A 20,006-nucleotide genomic window follows, 5' to 3' on the forward strand; every position below is an offset into this window, starting at 1 on the left:
GAGGCAGAGATTGCAGTGAGCCGAGACAGTGCCATTGCACTCCGGCCTGGGCAACAGAGTGAGACTCCATCTCAGGAAAAAAAAAAAAAAAAGGAATAATAGCTTGCTTTGAATCCACTAGCTATTCATTTTTTGAAGAAAAAATCAATACAAAGTACTGAAGAATATATTATTTCCTTTTTTTTAAGATGATGATACTTATGTCATTTTTTACAGAACCTGTGAAGTTATGAATTCTACCTCCCTTGCATTTGTTCTGTTTCAGAGAACCCTAGAGTCAGGAGGGAACTTAGGCATCACCGTCATCAGTATTTAAGCAAAGGAGGCATTTAATCAGACTTTCCGAGGATACCAGTAAATAAAACAGATAAAAGCAGAACTATCTGGTTGAAGTGGAGATGGTCTAATTATGTCCCTCCCAACTTCTCTGAACTCAACTAACTCTTCCCCTCCTAAGACGGTTCTAGGAGTGGGGTGGGGGGCTATGCAGGGCCACTAGAGCTATGTGACAATTAGAAAACCTGCTGGGCCAGGCACGGTGGCTCATGCCTATAATCCCAGCACTTTGGGAGGCTGAGGCAGGAGGATCATTTGAGCCCAGGAGTTCAAGACCAACCTGAGTGATATCGTTTGGCTGTGTCCCCACCCAAATTTCATCTTGAACTGTAACTCCCACAGTTCCCACATGTCATGGGAGGAACCTGGTGAGGGGTGATCGAATTATGGTGGCAGCTCTTTCCTGTGCTGTTCTCCTGATAGTGAATGAGTCTCACGAGATCTCATGGTTTTAAAAAGGGGAGTTTCCTTGCACAAGCTCTTTGCCTACTGCCATCCATGTAAGATGTGACTTACTCCTCCTTGCCTTCTGCCATGATTGTGAGGCCTCCTCAGCCACATGGAACTGAGTCCAATTAAACCTCTTTCTTTTGTAAATTGCCTAGTTTCAGTTCTTTCTTTATCAGCAGCATGAAAACGGACTAATACACTGAGCAACATAGTGCAATCCCATCTCTGAAAAAACTTTTAAAAATTAGCTGGGCCTGGTGTGCGCACCTGTGGTCCAAGCTACTCCAGGGGCTGAGGTGGGAGTATTGCTTGAGCCTGGGAAGTCAAGGCTGCAGTGAGCCATGACTGCACCACTGCACACCAGCCTAGGCAATAGAGTGAGACCTTGTCTCAAAAAGAGAAAAGAAAACCTCTGATTTTATGGATAAGGAAACTGATGCCCAAAGAGGTATGATTTGCTCAAAGCCACACAGCTTTTATATGGCAAATCCAAGGCTCAAACCCAGATCTTCCTTCATCCAGTGAGGCCAGAGCTTTTCCCACTGCATCACACAGCTTCTAGTCCCTCTTATCCAGGTTTTCAAGCTTCAAGGACCAGTCAAAGTTCCCTCTCTACTGTGATGCCTTACCTGACCACCTCTGCCACGATTGCTATTTCCTTACGTTCCACTCATTCTTACCACCTGGGCCTCTTACCAAGCACTCCCTCACATCTTTTATCCTTTATACTATTTTTCTTCTTTCCCCTCCTAGATTTAAAATTCCTGTGAGTAGATGCCCCTCATCTACCTCTGAATATCCCAGAGAACACATTTGGTACTCCCAGAGTATTTCTCATAATATTTACTGTATATTATGAATATTGACTGAATAATATTTATAAAAGGAATAATAGAAGAATGTGTTCAGCTAAATTCTAATAATAGAATCCCCCACCCTGGATTTTAGCTGAACACATGGCTGCCTACCAAGAGATTATGCTTCCCAGACTCACTTGCAGCTAGGTACGGCCATGTGACCAAGGTTTGACCAATGGGATGTGAATGGAAGTAACACATGCAACTTCCAGGTCATTTCCTTAAAAGGAAACTGCCTTTCCCCTCCTCTTTCTCCTTGGACTTGGTTGTGGTAACAGCTTCAACCATGTGGAAGAGAACAATTCCATATGGGATGATGGAGTACTAAGAGATTAGGAACCAGGGTGCTCAGGTAATTTTATGGAGCAGAGCCACCCTGATCCGCCTGCCTGCCTACCTCTGGACTTGTAAGTGCAAGAGAAATAAATGTATCTTTTTGGGTCTCTTGTTTTACAGCAGCTTACCTTGTGCCTTAACAGAATGCAACTATAATATCTGCCAACATACTTCACATTGCTTTGTGAAAATCAAATCAGATCACACTTGCACTCCATCTTGTAAAGTATTAAGTAAAATTCCAATATGAAATATGGTTGAACCTCAAAGAAGGCCCATTACATGTGTGTTTGACTCCTTCGATACAATGTACTGAATACCTCCCATATGCAAGGGACATGGAAGGATGTTAATATGGAGAGCAAACACTCTCAGGCACCTTGCTATGCATGTCATCTTGTTCCCTTATCCCGACGATCCTAGGAAGTGAGTATTTTCAATCACATATCACAGGTAAGGAGATTGAAACACACGGAGCTCACTTACCTGGTAAGGGCAGAGCTGGGCTTCATTCCCAGGCCTGTCTGTTCTCACTCCACATACCAAAGCTCCACCCCAGGCACTGCGGTCACTGCCCTCAAGGACCTCAGAGTCCACGTGGAGAACAGATTCACAAGCCAGTAACTGTACCACAAGGCAGAATGAAATGAGTGCCATCACAGAGGCCTAAGAGCACAATCCAGGGGTATTCCAGGAAGGAACCATTAATTCTACCCTAGGAGGTTGGGAAGGGCTTTTTACAGAGGAAGTTCCATTTACACTGACCTTTGAGAAACGAGAAGTAGATAGACAGGGAAGGGGAGGGCCAGCCGGCCGAGACACCAGCATGAACAAAAAGAGGAATGTAGAGAACACGTGCATAATGAGGAGCAGCGCGGTGTGAGTGGACTGTGGAGGGGCTTCATGCTGGGGGTGAGGAGGAGCTGGGCCTGAAAGGCAGACCAGGGCCAGACCAGGGAAAGCCTTGTGTGCCAGGAGAGAGCCAAAATGCTGCTGTTTAGGCAACAAGGAATCACAGATGTTTGAGGAGGGATGTCATGCAACCCAACGCGTGAGCTGGCATGAAGAAACAGACAAGAGAAAAGGCAGAAGGCTCAGGCTACTGCACAATCAGCCAGACAATACTGGGTGAGGGCCCGAGTGGAAGGCAGTGAGCAGCCATGCCTAAAAGGCATGCTCCCCAGGGCCACTGACTGGACGTGAGAATCTCAACCAGCACTCTGAGATCTGGGCCGCCCATGACAAGCCTATTTGCAGATCCTCTTTATAAAATTGGCTACAATGCTCATCTCCAATCTTCTACTCAAATTCGCTTTTTTTTTTTTTTTGAGACTGAGTTTTGTTCTTGTTGCCCAGGCTGGAGTGCAGTGGTGCGATCTCGGCTCACTGCAGCCTCCACTTCTTGGGTTCAAGAGATTCTCCTGCCTCAGCCTCCAAGGAGCTGGGACTACAGGTGGTGCACCACCACGCCTGGCTAAATTTGTTGTATTTTTAGTAGAGATGGGGTTTCACTATGTTGGTCAGGCTGGTCTCAAACTCCTGACCTCGGGTGATCCACCTGCCTCGGCCTCCCAAAGTGCTGGGATTACAGGCGTAAGCCACCGCACCCAGCCCAAATTATCTTTATTCTGTTTTTACTTTCAGTTAAGAAGGTTATTTTGGAAAGGGGGGCATATGTGTCTCCTGTATTGTAATTAAGCTAAAACAACAACTAAGGCCTGGAGCCCACATTGTCCCCACAGCAGCACCCACAGGGCCACAGCTCTGGCAGCCTCCCTCAAGCCAAGTCAAAAGTCCCACCAGCACACAGAAAAAAATAGATCCCCATGCCGTGTGCCTTTCAGCTTGTCAGCAGTGCAGTGTGGCTGTTTTCTGGCTCCTGGGCTGTAGGGGAAATGGTTGAGCTTCCTAGCAGGCAGCTGTGGTAAATAATGAGTTCTAAGGAAAACCCTGATAGCAAACTTCTTGGGAGCTACGAGGCAAAGGGCAGGGCGGTGGTGGTGACAGACGGTGTTTGTGTAACCCTCCTCCACCCTCTCACCTGACACACACAGAGCTTTCTCTTTCATGACTGTTTTTTAGCCTCTTTTTCCATTTCAACCACCGACCACTCAATTCTTTGAGGGAAAATTAACATTCATTATGCAATTTATCTCTCTCCTTTTAATCCAGAGTGTCTGTCTCCAAGGTCCCTACTCAATAATTAATGTTTGTTCTCATTTCCCATTCTCCAGAGCATCTATTCTTGAACTGCAGGGTCAACAATTAACACTAATTACGGCTTTTCCTCTCTCCATGTTGATGCTCAGAATCCCAGGCCGCCTGCTCAGCCTCAGCTATCAGCGCGCACGTGAGCGTGTGTGTGCCCTGAGATGCAGGAGCACCGAGAGGCAGGCTTTGCCAAGCCCCACCGCAGTTTAGCAAATAAAACCCAAACATTCTTTCTTGGCATCCTCTCTAGTCTATTTGTTATTGGTAATGAGACAATGAAGCAAAAAAATAAATAAATAGAATTATTTGGAGATGAATTTGGTGGCTAGGCAGACTAGAAGATCTTTAAGTCTTTTCTGGTTTGAATTTTCTAGGATTCCTTTTTTTCTTCTCTGTTGCTCTCTCCCTGATATCTCACACCTCCCTCTCCCTTCTCTGTCTCTCTGCTTCTCTCTCTCTCTCATACAAACACACCAAATTTCCCTTTAAAAACCTTTCTTCCTGCTGGGCACGGTGGCTCACACCTGTTATCCCAGCACTTTGGGAGGCAGAAGCAAGTGGATCAGCTGAGGTCAGGAGGTTGAGACCAGCCTGGCCAACATGGTGAAACCCTGTTTCTACTAAAAATACAAAAAAATTAGCCAGGTGTTGGTGGCAGGCACCTGTAGTCCCAGCTACTTGGGAGGTTGAGGCAGGAGAATTGCTTGAACCTGGGAGGTGGAGGTTGCAGCCAGCCAAGATTGTGCCATTGCACTCCAGCCTGGTGACAGAGCGAAACTCCTTCTCAAAAAAAACCCTTCATATAGGACCCACTCAATTGATCTCTTTGCTATTACCTCTCCCTTAACTTTCACAAGTCTGTCATTCTAATTCTCATCAGTCATTAAGACAGCATTGTTTTAACTAATTTTCATTTTGACTGACAAGGGTAGCTAGGAGAATAATTCTCACCCCAGGTGACTAGCAGATCGCAAAAAAAAAAATTCATCAGGGGCTGTGAAAAAGCCTGTCAGTCTTTTTGGCTAGAATCAGATGGACTAGAATCCCTCCTGGCTCCCCTGGTCCAACACTCTGTTTGTGCTACAACTGGAGAGGGGGGCTTTTTGTGCTTGTCTGTCATCCCCCATGGCTGCACACACTGAGACACAGCTGCTGTTCAAATCTGGGCATCTTGCAGCATGTGTCAAACGTTAACTGTTTCATGATCTTGTTTTGTCAAAAGTTCTCCTTACAGAATTTTATCATCATGGACCCTACAGAATTTTACCTTTAAACATCTTAGATAAAAACATTATTTTCCTCAATGCTTTTTTAATCCTAGATCAACCTTCTCTCCAGAATATCATCGGTGGATTTTCAAAAACATTCAATTCAAGGCCAGTGCGGTGGCTCATGCCTGTAATCCCAGCACTTTGGGAGGCTGAGGTGGGCAGATCACTTGAGATGGGGAGTCAAGACCAGCTTGGCCAACATGACGAAACCCCACCTCTACTAAAAATCCAAAAAATTAGCCAGGCGTGGTGGCACATGCCTGTAATCCCAGCTGGTCAGATGGTTGAGGCAGGAGAATTGCTTGAACCCGGTAGGCAGAGGTTGCAGTGAGCCAAGATCGTGCCACTGCACTACAGTGTGGGCAGCAGAAAGAGACTCCATCTCAAAAATTAAAAAAAAAAAAAAAAAATCCAATTCATTGCAAAGCTTAATCGTTGAGGCAACCACTTCATGTTTTCCCCTGTCTTCGGATAAGGGAATAAATTTTTACAAGACTTTTTCCCTCTCTCAGGTAAAATATCTTACTGTTTTTCAGCCTATGAATCTGTCAATTCAAATATCAGCCATGAAGAGGAAGGGCCTAGTAGTCAGCATTTCCTAAAAGGTAAGCTTTTCCCCTAAAAAGTTACCTCTACTTCTCTATGTAATTTGACTCATGATCATATTATTTCATATACAGACCTCCAGAAACCCACAATTTCTCCCCAAATATACCAATAAGTAGCAGAGAGGATTTGCTTCTTGGAAAGCCTGAGAAATGTGTTGTTCTCATGAGTTACTGATGGGCAGCCCTGTGGTCTGAGTGTAAATATTAGTGAGGAAGAGACGTCAGGTGGAACCAAGTGCTTGTGCTTAGCTGGCCTGGGGAAGGATAACTTGCAGGGATGTCCTGTGGGTCCTGCAGGTAATCCACTGCACAATTCCCTAAATAATGAGGTAGACATTGTCCCCTGGAGTTGTGCATCCGTCAGCCTGCACACATCACAAGCTAGGAGCCGATCTGTGAAAGACTCAGGCTTGTATTTTCAATGGAGGACTGAGGCCAGGTCTGCCTCTCCTCAGATTCCTTTTCTATTTCATTTCCCCCATGGAGAGATCTGCAAAAACTGGGAGTATAGGTTGACTTTGTAGCTCATCCTCCACCCACAGACATGGCTGCTGCTGATTCAGACCAAGGAAAGGATGATGACCTGGAGACTTTCTCTCCTAAAAATAGTCTTTGATTAACAGAGAAATGTGTGTGGTCTTCCTGGCTGCTTTTTTTTTTTTTTTTTTTTTGAGATGGAGTTTCGCTCTTGTCGCCCAGGCTGGAGTGCAATGGCAAGGTCTTGACTCACTGCAACCTCTGACTCCCAGGTTCAAGCAATTCTCCTGCCTCAGCCTCCTGAGTAGCCGGGATTACAGGCACCCGCCACTAAGCCTGGCCAATTTTTGTATTTTTAGTAGAGACGGGGCTTCACCATATTGGCCAGGCTGGTCTCGAACTCCTGACCTCGTAATCCGCCCGCCTCAGCCTCCCAAAGTACTGGGATTACAGGCATGAGCCACCACTCCCGGCCTCCTGGCTGCTTCTTTTGGGGCTGGGCAGCAATGAATCCTGCATGAAGAAGCTGCTGTAGGAACAGGCGGGAGGCAGTGCCACTGATCAAGGGCTATAGGCAAATCAGGGTGGAAGGATTGTTTTTGCCAGAGATTGCAAAACTAAGAGAAAAGGCACAATTGTATCCTTGCCAATCTCAAAATCCGTAAGCAGAGAAATACCTGGGAGTCTGGCCCTCTGCATTCCCCCTTGCCATCTTCCTTGTGCAGACATCCTGACGAAGGTAGAAAGAGTTTCCATGCCGTTTTTGCTCATTCTCATGCATTGGTTAGAACTGGGCCAGAGCAGCTCTTAAATAGGAGCCCTCAGTAAAAATGATGATGATGTTGGTGGTGGTGGTGGTGGTGGTGGTGGTGGTGGTGGTGGTGACAGCTACTGTTGTTATATATCCCTGATATGCGAAACGTCATGCTAAGTGCTTTGTATCCATTATTTCGTTTCATCCCCACAGCAACGATAGGAGATAAATCCTATTATTATCTTCATTTTTCATCTAGGACAATGTGGCTCAAGAGAGGTTAAGTGACTTGCCCAAGGTCACACAAAGTAGTAAAGTTAGGATTTGAACCCAAGGAACCTGTATTTGTATGACTAAGCATGGTTCATAGTAGCATCAGTCTAAAGAGGGGCAATTCCATTTGACAGTATTTGAGAGTTTAGGAAGTCCTTGACTTAGTAATGACACATGCAAACAAATGGCTTCTGTCCAACCTCCGTTTCCCCCTCCAATTCCCCCTACTCAGCATCAGACACCCTTTTGTGGATAACACTAAAAAGGATTTGCAACTTCTAGAGATATCACAGGGAGAAGACGAGAAGTTGGAAAAAAAAAAAAAGTAACAGTTTGGGAGAATCAAACTCCTGAAACAAATTTTCAAGCAAGATAAGCCTGTTTACAGGCTAGCTCTGCAAACCAAAATATTCTTTCTAATAGCACCTAAAATGTTACCATTTCCCTTCATTCTATTATTAAAATCTCACCAATAAAAAACTTACCTTGGATTAAGAAGTATCCTCTTAAGATTCTGAAACTTCAGAGAAGTGAATAGTCTGTCACACTTTAGTAAAAGTGTATTTAATCAGATAGTTGCTCTCTTGCAACCTTGCTAGAAACAGCTGCTCTGAGGGACTAAAAATTCTGCTGGGGTGGAAACAAAGGTGGGTAATTTGGAAGTATATAGAGCTTAAAGGTTGAAACATGCCTGGCCCATGGAGTGCCCCAGGGGGCTCGGATGAACAGCAGAACATCAGCTGCATGGAGAAGGGGACACTAGAAGGAGAAAAGTACAGAAGGGGCCATGACAGTGCACCAAAGGCTAACTTAGCCTATTACAGGGGGCCTCGCAGCAAGCTCTAGATCCAGGAAAAGGAGAGAACGTTTTGATCCTTCTCGCCTCTATTCCTAGTAACTAAAAGACCTTGGACTAATGCAAATCTCTTTCCTATTTCCAAGCTTTAGAATGTACTGTTCCCTCTGCCTGGAGCACAGTTCCTCATCTCCTCCTATCCAGCATTTTTTAATCGCGGTAAAATACAGATAACATAAAATTTGTCATCTGAACCATTTTTAGTGTACAATCCAGTGGAGTTAAGTACATTCACATTATTGTGCAACCAGTCTCCAGAACTCTTTTCATCTTGCAAAACTGAAACTTTATACCCATTAAACAACTCCCCCTTCTCCCTCCCCTAGCCCCTGGCAACCACCATTCTACTTTCTGTTATCCCCTGACTTTTACCCCTTGTCCTAGTTAACTCCTGCTAATCCTTCACTTCCCAATTTAGTCCTCAAACTGACCTCCCCACGAAGGCTTTTCCACTTTCCCCTCACCCTCCTTCCCTTCCCCCTCCCTGCCGATGGGGTGACACTCACCACCCACATGTGCACAATGAACCATGCTTGCCCAGTTACAGCCACAGCAGCTCACTCACTGCATTGTCCACTGACTAGACTTTTCTCTCCATGAGACTGCAAGCTTCTTTTCTTTTCTTTTCTTTTGAGACAGGGTCTCCCTCTGTTGACTGGAGTGCAGTGGCTGGATCTCAGCTCGCTGCAGCCTTGACTTCCTGGGCTCAAGCGATCCTCCCGTGTCAACCTCCTGAGTAGCTGGGACTACAGGTGCTTGCCATCATGCCTGTCTTTTTTTTTTTTTTTTTTTTTTTTTTGGTAGAGATGGGGTTTCACCATGTTGCCCAGACTGGTCTCCAACTTCTGGTCTCAAGCCATCTTCCCACCTTGGCATCTCAAAGTGCTGGGATTACAGGCGTGAGGCACCACACTCAGTCACTAGACTGCAATCTTTTTAAGGGCAGGGGCCCACCAGCAACCCTATTACCTGGTAATATGCTGCTAACACATACCTACTGTCAGTGCAGCATAAGCATTTAATGATTGAAAAGGTTTAGCTACAACATGGGTGAAACAGGCTTTTTTTTTTTTTTTTTCAGGTTGACTTGGAAACTTAATCACTATGCAGAACAGTCTCCGCAGGAAAATGCATTCCACATATAAGCATAGGGTGCCTCTTTCACAACTTAGAACCTTATTTGTTTCCTTGATTTGCCCAATGACCTTAACAAAAACATTTTTACATCACTTTGTGCTTAATATTCCCCATTTGTTCCTAAGGGAATAGATATAATGCTACTTTGAAAATATCTGGGCCAGGCACAACGGCTCACACCTGTCTGTAATCCCAGCTATTCAGGAGACCGAGGCAGGAGAACTGCTTCTCCTGCCAGAGGCAGGGTTGCGGTGGCAGAGGCTGCAGTAAGCCAAGATCGCACCATTGCACTCCAGCCTGGGCAACAAGAGCAAAACTCCATCTCAAAAATAAATAAATAAATAAATAAATAAAATACTTGATACCCTCTGGAACTGAGTTCAAAGACCAATTTAAAACATCTATTCGTTGGAACACCTATAGAGCTTTCACAATTTTTTTTTTTTTTTGAGACAGAGTCTCACTCTATTGCCCAGGCTGGAGTGTAGTGGCACAATCTTGGCTCACTGCAACCTCCATCTCCCAGGTTCAAGTGATTCTCATGCCTCAGGCTCTCCAGTAGGTGGGATTACAGGCACCCGCCACCACACCCCGCTAATTTTTGTAATTTTAGTAGAGACAGGGTTTCACCATTTTGGCCAGGATGGTCTTGAACTCCTGACCTCAGGTGATCCACCTGCCTCGGCCTCCTAAAGTGCTGGGATTACAGGCATGAGCCACCACACCTGGCCTAGAGCTTTCACAATTTTTTGTTTTCTTTTTGGTCATTTGGTTTTAATTACTGTTTTCAGATAAAAGTGACAGGATTCTAAAAGGATTGTGTAGATGTTAGACTTTGGGTATTTGTGGACATGAAGGTTGATTTCAACTATTTGAAATGACCTCAAAAGTCAGGGGACTGGCACAGTGTGGTGGCTCATGACTGTAATCTCAGCACTTTGGGAGGCCAAGGTGGGAGGATTACTTGAGGCTAGGATTCAAGACCACCCTGGCCAACATAGCAAGACCCTGTCTCTAAAAAAATTAAAATAAAAAATAAATAAAACATCAGGGACACACACCATTTGTCATTTTACAGAGGCATGAAGTCAAATCATTGATATTGCAAGGCTGGGAGACAGAGACTATTACTAAGCTAGTGAGTGAGCCTAGCCAGCCTCGCAGCACTCACACATCTCATATTGTGGTCTATAATTCATCATAACATCTGCAATAGCTCTTGTGCAGTTACTTTTCAAACAGAAGAACATTGATTTCTTTATATATACATATATACACACACATGCATTTTTAATGGCCCTAAAAAAAAGCTGACTGCTGGGACTCGTGATGGAAGTAAGAGAAAGTGAAGTGGTCTAACAATGTAATGGTTCTCTGCCAAAAAAATAGTTTAATAAATCACTCTAAGCCTTTATTTATAGTCTCATTAAGAGTCCGAAGAACTCTCTTTTTCCAATTCTTCTTTAGTTTTATTACCAATAGATACACACTAGGAGTATTCACAAATCTAAGGATTCTTAAAATTCTCAGGATGTGTCCTTCCCAAGTAGCCAGGATCTGCTGTTCACTTAATGCGTGATATGCATTAAGGGATCAGGACCTTGCCCAAGTAGTGAAGTAATACTTTGCACAATGCATTTTAAAGCAGGTGTAGATCTTAGGATTTTGTGTGTGCGTTATATTTCTCACCTATATTAAAGTTTAGAATATTAAATTTTCTTCTGTCAGAGTGATCAAAAAATTATAACTTTCATTAACTAGTAATTCTTAAATAGTATTTTCTATTTAATCACCCTTCAGACATTTATGTTGTCTTCTCATCACAACTATAAAGAAGCTTAAGGCCAGTCGCAGTGGTTTACGCCTATAATCCCAACACTTTGGGAGGCCAAGGCAGGTGGATCACTTGAGGTCAGGAGTTCGAGACCAGGTTGGCCAACATGGTGAAACCCCATCTCTACCAAAAACACAAAAATTAGCCAGGCATGGTGGCAGGCACCTGTAGTCCCAGCTACTCTGGGGGCTCAGGCAGGAGAATCACTTGAACCCAGGAGGCGGAGGTTGCAGTGAGCCAAGATTGCGCCACTGTACTCCAGCCTGGGCAACAGAGCGAGACTCCATCTCAAAAAAATAAAATAAAAAACAAAGAAAGAAGTATGAGGCTTTTCTTAAGGATGTTTCCCACCTAGTTTCTCTCCCTTGCTCCTTTCATACATCTCTCTGTGGCCTGAGGATTTTGCCATTGTCTTGGTTTCCCCATAATCCCTCCTTTGAAAATTAATGTAGACATCAGAATCAGACTGTGTTCAACAGAAAGAATCTGTGAGTATGTTTTTTTGTTTGTTTGTTTGGAGACGGAGTCTGGCTCTTGTTGCCCAGGCTGAAGTGCAATGGCCCAATCTCCACTCACTGCAACCTCTGTCTCCTGGGTTCAAGCCATTCTCCTGCCTCAGCCTCCCAAGTAGCTGGGATTACAGGCGCATGTCACCACACCTGGCTAATTTTTTGTATTTTTAGTAGAGACAGGGTTTCACTATGTTCGCCAGGCTGGTCTCAAACTCCTGAGCTCAGGTGATCCGCCTGCCTCAGCCTCCCAAAGTGCTGGGATTACAGGCGTGAGCCACTGGGCCCAGTCTGTGAGTATGTTTTACAAAGCGGAAAGATATTGCTCATTCGTTCATTCAACAAACACTAATTGTCCATCTACTAGTGACAAATACTATGGTAGGCACAAAAATACAGTGGAGAGACCACGTCCATGCCTTAAAGTAGTCCACAGGGGTGGAATGTGTTGAGAGCTATGAACGAGTTCAGACTGACTCAGCCTGGAGGTTGAGAAGGCTTTTGGAAGGAGAGGACACTTAAGCAGAGTTTCTAAGGATGTATATAGGAACTAGCCAAGAGGTAAAGAAAGGATGCTCTAGGAGAAAGGACAATATAAAGGTGAAAGAGCATGGCAGCATGGAGAAACTGAAGCAAGTTGTAATGACTGCACCCCAGGGTACATGCAGGGGAGGGAGTGATGAAAAATGCACCTTGCAAAGGAGGCAGGAGCCAGATCATGAAGGGCCATAGAAAGCAGCTAAGAGGCCAGGCACAGTGGCTCATGCCTATAATCCCGGCACTTTGGAAGGCCGAGGCAGGCAGATCACCTGAGGTCAGGAGTTCGAGACCGGCCTGACCAACATGGAGAAACCCCCATCTCTGCTAAAAATACAAAATTAGCCAGGTGTGATGGCTCATGCCTGTAATCTCAGCTACTCAGGAGGCTGAGGCAGGAGAATCGCTTGAACCCAGGAGGCAGAGGTTGCAGTGAGCTGAGATCATGCCATTGCACTCCAGCCTGGGCAACAAGGGCGAAACTCCATCTCAAAAAATTTTTAAAAATAAAAGCAGCTAAGGAATTTACGCCAATGACGGTGGGACTCTGCCTACATAGGAATTGACATCATCAAATTTTTATTTTACAGAAATGACTCCCAGCTATGTAGAGAATAGATTGGAGGAGATAAGACTAGGGGTTGGGACCCCACATATCTTTATTTGTTTGAGAAGAAGTGACCAAAAATAGTATTTTCTGGCCAGGTGCAGTGGCTCACACCTGTAATCCCAGCACTTTGGGAGGCCGAGGCGGGCAGATCACCTGAGGTCAGGAGTTTAAGACCAGCCTGGCCAACATGGCAAAACCCCGTCTCTACTGAAAATACAAAAATTAGCCAGGTGTGATGGCACACACCTGTAATCCCAGCTACTTGGGAGGGAAACATTGAAGCAGGGAAAATTGCTTAAACCCGGGAGATAAAGGTCACAGTGAGCCAAGGTTGCACCACTGCACTCCAGGCTGGGCGACAGAGGAAGACTCCTCTCAAAATATATATATGTATTTTTTCAGGCCGGGCATGGTGGCTCAAGCCTGTAATCCCAGCACTTTGGGAAGCAGAGGCAGGTGGATCACGAGGTCAGGAGATCGAGACCAGCCTGGCTAACACGGTGAAACCCCGTCTCTACTAAAAATACAAAAAAAAAAATTAGCCGGGTGAGGTGGCTGGTGCCTGTAGTCCTAGCTACTCAGGAGGCTGAGGTGGGAGAATGGCGTGAACCTGGGAGGCGGGAGCTTACAGTGAGCCGAAATCGTGCCACTGTACTCCAGCCTGGGCGACAGTGCAAGACTCTGTCTAAAAAATATATATATCTATATATATGTATAAATAGATATATTTTTTTTTTCTGGAGAATGGAGACCACCACGTGAATGACATTTGCTGGCTGTTTTGTATGCAGTTCCACCTTCAGCCTTTTTTCTGAATTCCTTTCCTCCACACAGTCTTCCACCATAGATATCCTTATTAATCCTGTGATGTTTCTTGATTGGAGGGTTTCTCGCATGGTTGATATTTTGCTGTTATGCATCTCGAATTTAAATTCAGTCCTCTAGCTAGGCTTTCATTCTGGGCTTGGTAAACTGCCATGTGCCTTTAGACCTTTCCATAAAAAATAATTTATGAACTTTTGAGAGAGATTGGTATTCCCAAAGCTAAAGCCAGACCCTTGAGACTTAGCTAGCCTTAATCTAAAAAGATATAAGTAAAAGGACTGTTATCCCAAATTGGAAGAAATATATTGCCTTTGCATTTACTGGGTACTTCCATATTTAAATTCAGACTGGCTCATATTTTCTAGATCTGTCTACTTGACTCCCTAGTTAGAGCTCCCAGGGGGATGTCTTTTGCCTGGAGACTTATTCAGGCCTCCAGCAACTAGTCCCTATGCCCATCTCACCCTCCTCCTCATTCAGGAAGATTTAAAGTGAAAATGTGTAGCATAAACAGGATCCTAAATCTCGTCCCAAGAATTTGATAATGACAATACCAAAAGGCCATCTTGGGTCTTGGTCTCCTGCATTAAACAAGCAGACTCAAAATTTATTATAACACTACAAACACTGTATAGGTCATAGGTGTCTTGAGTCACATCATATAAAATAAAGTATTTTTAGATATTCTTAAGGAAAGGTCAGAAGGACCAAAATTATCCTTCCTTTTATGGTTAAGTTTATACTGGGGAGAATTTTTTTTTAATAATCTGGAATTTGCATTTGCATTTTCCATTTATGACCAAAAAAACACAAAACCATGAAGGGACTGAGGCTGACTTTCAGGCCTTCTCCCATTGGTTCCTGCTGGGGCCAGCAAGTCCCTGTGCAAAGCTATGAGAAGGCAAAGATGGTTTCTGAGACCTGTTTGGTAACGGATATATCCCCTCCATGGTGATGAAACATTGCAAGTTATGGGGTATGTTCCATGACAGCATGTTAGCCATCAAAGGGTGCCCATGCCTCAGAAATGATATACATAGACAAAGGCCTTAAACAGATTTAAAGAAGCTCCTGCCAGCACCTCCAACAGCTACTGCCCTTGTAACCACTGGATATTTGGCCACTTTGGACCCTACGGGTGTGTATTTCTTCCCAAACCCTGACATGTATCTAGGAAGGAGCCAGGTGGCCCGCCTGGCCTAATAAGGTGACTCTTTGGAGTTGATCTGTATTTTGACACCAGATGGGGCCCACAAGAGGGTCCCATACCAAGGCAAATATGCATCCTGAAACAATGGGAATAAATATGACTATGTTTCTTTCTTTTTTTTTTTTTTTGAGACAGAGTTTCGCTCTTGTTGCCCAGGCTGGAGTGCAATGGCACGATCTTAGCTCACTGCGACCTCTGCCTCCTGGGTTCAAGTGATTCTCTTGCCTCGGCCTCCCAAGTAGCTGGGATTACAGGCACCCGCTACCACGCCTGGCTAATTTTTGTATTTTTAGTAGAGACAGGGTTTCACCATGTTGGCCAGGCTAGTCTCAAACTCCCAACCTCAAGTGATCCACCAGCCTTGGCCTCCCAAAGTGCTGGGATTACAGGCGTAAGCCACCACGCCCAGCCAACTATGTTTCATTTTTATTGAACAACAAACAATGACTTGGGAATTAAACATAGCCAATGCAGATTTAAATAGAAGGAAATGTTAAGGAGCCATATTCCCTGCTAGAATCAGTGCTTTTCAAGTTTTGAGTGTTTGGTGAAGGATTCCATGATTTGAAGAAGGCAGAAGAGGCTCTGGATGAGACCCCCATCTAGTAAGGGTCATCTCTAAAACTGCCCGATTATCTGGTGGGAATGCTATCTCCTCACTAAAAGCCTGTGGTTAGATTAATGCTAGCATTTGAAAATCTGCTAAGGCCTGATGGTGGGCAGCCAAGGAAGGAATGTGTTTTCTGTTTATCTCTTTAGTGGCAGAAATGTTCATCACAGAAAGACTGTGAACTCCCAGTTTCAGGCATGCCTGGAAGTTGTGCAGCCTATAGTCTGTATAGCCTGTATACACTGTAAAAACTGGAATGTGCACACCACTTCCTGAACGACAAAAAAGAACCAGGCCTTTGTTTGCAGCGAGTTACCTGGGTTGGTCGATGGGTTAATCAGTTTCTTTGACTTGATAACAGGGGTAGATCTTGCCGCATTGTTCTGAAAGGAGGTTTTACCACCCCCACTGTTCTATCTCCCAGGAATGCAGTTTGAGTTGTGTCTCCTCCTTGACAGCTTGGACCTCAGTAAATTACCAAGGTCTTGACCCAAGAGATGGAGAAGTCCTAAGTGATTTTTCAGTCTCCTATCTAAAAATGTGTTTACATTTCTTGAACTCTGGCTGACTGATTCATTCTCCTGGTGTTGCAAGAACTTTCCTTATGCATTAGAATTCATAAGTTTCATTTCTAAGAGGCCTATGGTTCCTTCCAAGCCACAGTGTAGTGAACCTCATCACAACACAATTCTGCTGGGCTGGATTTGTCCCAAGGGTGGATCATGGCCAAGCAGCTGTGATGTGGCAAGCTCATTGACGCTAACAGGAGGCAGTGTGATGTGGAGGGGAAAGTGCAAGACACTAAGTCAGGACATCTGGGTTCTGGGTCCTGGTCTTGTGTTATTTCAAGGTGTGCCCTTGAGCCAATTGAATGAAAATGCTTTCAGGGCCTCAGTTTCCCCCAAGCTGATTCAAATTTTAAAAAAAAAATTTTTTTTTGAGACAGAGTCTCACTCTGTTGTGTCCGGAATTGGTGGGTTCTTGGTCTCGCTGACTTCAAGAATGAAGCCGCGGACCTTCGTGGTGAGTGTTACAGTTCTTAAAGGTGGTGTGTCCAGAGTTTCTTCCTTCTGGTGGGTTCATGGTCTTGCTGACTTCAGGAGTGAAGCTGCAGACCTTCACAGTGAGTGTTACAGCTCTTAAAGGCGGCACGTCTGGAGTTGTTTGTTGTTTCCTGTGGGTTCGTGGTCTTACTGGCCTCAAGAGTGAAGCTGCAGACCTTCGCGGTGAGTGTTACAGTTTGTAAAGGTGGCGCGTCCGGAATTGTTCGTCCTTACAGAGAGCTGATTGGTCTGTTTTGACAAAGTGCTGATTGGTGCATTTACAATCCTTTAGCTACAGAATGCTGATTGGTGCGTTTACAATCCTTTAGCTAGACACAGAGTGCTGATTGGTGCATTTACAATCCTTTAGCTAGACACAGAGTGGTGGTGATCGTGTGTTTACAATCTTTTCGCTAGACAGAAAAGTTCTCCAAGTCCCCACCCGACCCAGAAGCCCAGCAGGCTTCACCTCTCAGTGGCACTCGACTTTGTGGCACCTAGCCCAGGCACTCAGCCCAGGCACTCCGGCAGCCCAGAGGGAGCTCATCCCCCGATCAAGCCCAGCAGGCGCTGGCCACGGCCGGCCGAGTCCGCGCCCACCGGGAACCCGCGCCGGCCCATGAGCGCGGCACGCAGCCCCGGCTCCTGCCTGCACCTCTCCCTCCACACCTCCGGGCGAGCAGAGGGAGCCGGCTCAGGCCTCGGCCAGCCCCAGAGAAGGGCCCCACAGTGCAGCGGCGGGCTGAAGGGCTCCTCCAGCGCGCCAGAGTGGACGCCAAGGCCAACGAGGCGCCAAGAGTGAGCAAGGGCTGCTAGCATGTTGTCACCTCTCACTGTCACCTAGGCTGGAGTGCAATGGTAAATCTTGGCTCACTGCAACCTCCACCTCCCGGATTCAAGTGATTCTTGTGCCTCAGCCTCCTGAGTAGCTGGGATTACAGGCACGCGCCACCACACTCTGCTAAGAAATGTTTTAAATCTGTGCAAAAGCCATTTTCAAAGACAGAAGAAGATAGCTGAGAAACAACAGAAAAGGAAGGTCAGCCCACAAAGAATGAGTAGAGGCTTAAGGTCAAAAAGACACAGATACAGAGTCATATATGGCCATTGGCTCCTAAAAGAGCTATTTACGAATAACAAGTATGGAAAGAACTTTTTGTTGGACATTGGTCCCACAGAAGAGACTAAACCCTTTGTCAGTAAGTAGAGCCATGTGCTTAGCTAAATCTGTTCCTCAAATAAACATTCCTTTAGAATATTAAAGTTACTTTTTTTTTTTTGAGATGGAGTCTCACTCTGTCACCCAGGCTGGAGTGCAGTGGCATGATTTCGGCTCACTGCAACCTCTGCCTCCCAGGTTCAAGTGATTCTCCTGCCTCAGCCTCCGGAGTAGCTGCGACTACAGCCGCGCACCACCACGCCCGGCTAATTTTTGTATTTTTAGTGGAGATGGGGTTTCACCTTGTTGGCCACGCTGGTCTCCAACTCCTGGCCTCAAGCAATCCACCCACCCCGGCCTCCCAAAGTGCTGGGATTACAAGCATGAGCCACCGCACCCAACCAAATTTACTTTCTTAAGAGAAAAAAAAGAAAAGCAAAATAAAACCTATTCTTTTGTACCATGAAGTTTTAGGGTCGGGCAGTCTTGGAGGGAAATCCTTACTCAAAACCTCACTAGTGGTACAACTTTGAGTGGGTTACCATACCTTTTGCACCTCAGCTGCCACACCTATAGAGAACATTGATAACGATAGCATGGAGGGGAGTCATGGCCATCACATGACAGCCCCATGCTGGTGTCTGGGTGGTGCCTGCTTCCCCGCTGGCTCCACAGTTTCCATGGTTTCTGTTAGTCCCCTCCCTCCAGCCCCACTTTGGCGTTTGCCTTTGTTTGATTCATGTTTCCACCTTTCCTCTTGCCCCTCCGCATTATGAGGAAAAGGGAAGCCTCTGATCTCTCTATTTGGAAGTTTGCAGAAGCCTTTTCCTACTTCAGTGAAGTGCAGTCATACAAAATTTATACTCAACAGCATCAGCAGATTTTTTTCCATCAATATTTCCTTTTTAATTTCAGCTTTACCTGAATTTTAATAGCATAAAGAATTTACTTTTGTTCTTTTAAAGAGCAACCAAAACAAGAATAATATATATTTGAATATAAGGTCTTAACACTATGTTTAACATGGTGTTTAGGCTATGCCTATAGAGGTTACAGGTGTTATTTGGTGAGTAAATTATGAATGCCATGGGTGTATATGTGCTTATAATCTTACATACATATGAACTAGGTGTGTGTGTGTATGGTATATATAAAAAGTCATGAGATCCAGATCTGACCACCTTGATCTTTTTTCCTCTTTGATTTTCACTATAGCAAACACTGAACCTAGAGCCAATCTTCACATGAATCTTTATGAAACCTCACCATTGACCCAAACAACAGAGAAGCAGGTATAGTATTGACTCTGAATGAGGATGACACTGGGAGTCACAACTCTTGGGTTCTTGTTTCAGCTTGCTGTGTGGCCCTCAGTGAGACTCTTTACCTCTCTGGGCCTCATTTGCCTAATCAGTAAAATGAGACAAGTAGACTATGAAATCACAGAGTTTCCTTTATTCTTAGACTTGGAATGTCAACTCAACTTGGACTGCATTATTTGGCTCTTTACATGTGTGAATAAGCTCAAGGTCTCTCCCTGACTTCTGCAAAGTCAGAAAGGGAATAAGGGAACACAGAAAGGTGGCATCCAATGAGGCAGTAGGCAGTAATTTTCATTCGTAATAGAGATAAACATTAGCAATTAAGAAAAAAAAAGTGCAAAGGTAATCATGAAGAAAGGAGGAAGGTGCTTCATCCAGATACATTAAGAATTTCTATTAGCGGGCCGGTCATGGTGGCTCCTGCCTGTAATCCCAGCACTTTGCGAGGCTGAGGCAGGCAGATCACCTGAGGTCAGGAGTTCGAGACCAGCCTGGCCAACGTGGTGAAACCCCATGTCTACTAAAAATACAAAAATTAGCTGGCTGTGGTGGCATGCACCTGTGGTCCCAGCTACTTGGGAGGCTGGGGCAGGAAAATTGCTTGAACCTCGGAGTTGGAGGTTGCAGTGAGCTGAGATCATGCTGCAGCCAGAATCCTGAGCGAGACCCTGTCTCAGAAAAAAAAAAAAAAAAAAAGAATATCTATTAGTGGTTCAAGGACATATGTTCACAAATATTTATAAATTTTTTCCTTCCTTGGAAGCTTTGAAGCTGGAACTGT

General features: G+C 45.0%; 1 protein-coding gene across 3 annotated transcripts in view; it reads left to right on the forward strand.

Moving 5' to 3' along the window:
* KIAA2012 (KIAA2012 ortholog) overlaps positions 1 to 20,006 on the forward strand; it is a 134,697-nt gene that overhangs the window by 47,147 nt on the left and 67,544 nt on the right. For all 3 annotated transcript variants that reach the window (XM_063644890.1, XM_055290233.2, XM_055290232.2), the window contains exons 12-13: positions 5,998 to 6,066; positions 19,119 to 19,195. In XM_063644890.1, coding sequence (XP_063500960.1) covers positions 5,998 to 6,066; positions 19,119 to 19,195 — 146 coding nt within the window. The remainder of the gene's footprint in view (positions 1 to 5,997; positions 6,067 to 19,118; positions 19,196 to 20,006) is intronic.

Source organism: Symphalangus syndactylus, chromosome 8 (genome assembly GCF_028878055.3).
Source record: "Symphalangus syndactylus isolate Jambi chromosome 8, NHGRI_mSymSyn1-v2.1_pri, whole genome shotgun sequence".
NCBI lineage: Eukaryota > Metazoa > Chordata > Mammalia > Primates > Hylobatidae > Symphalangus > Symphalangus syndactylus.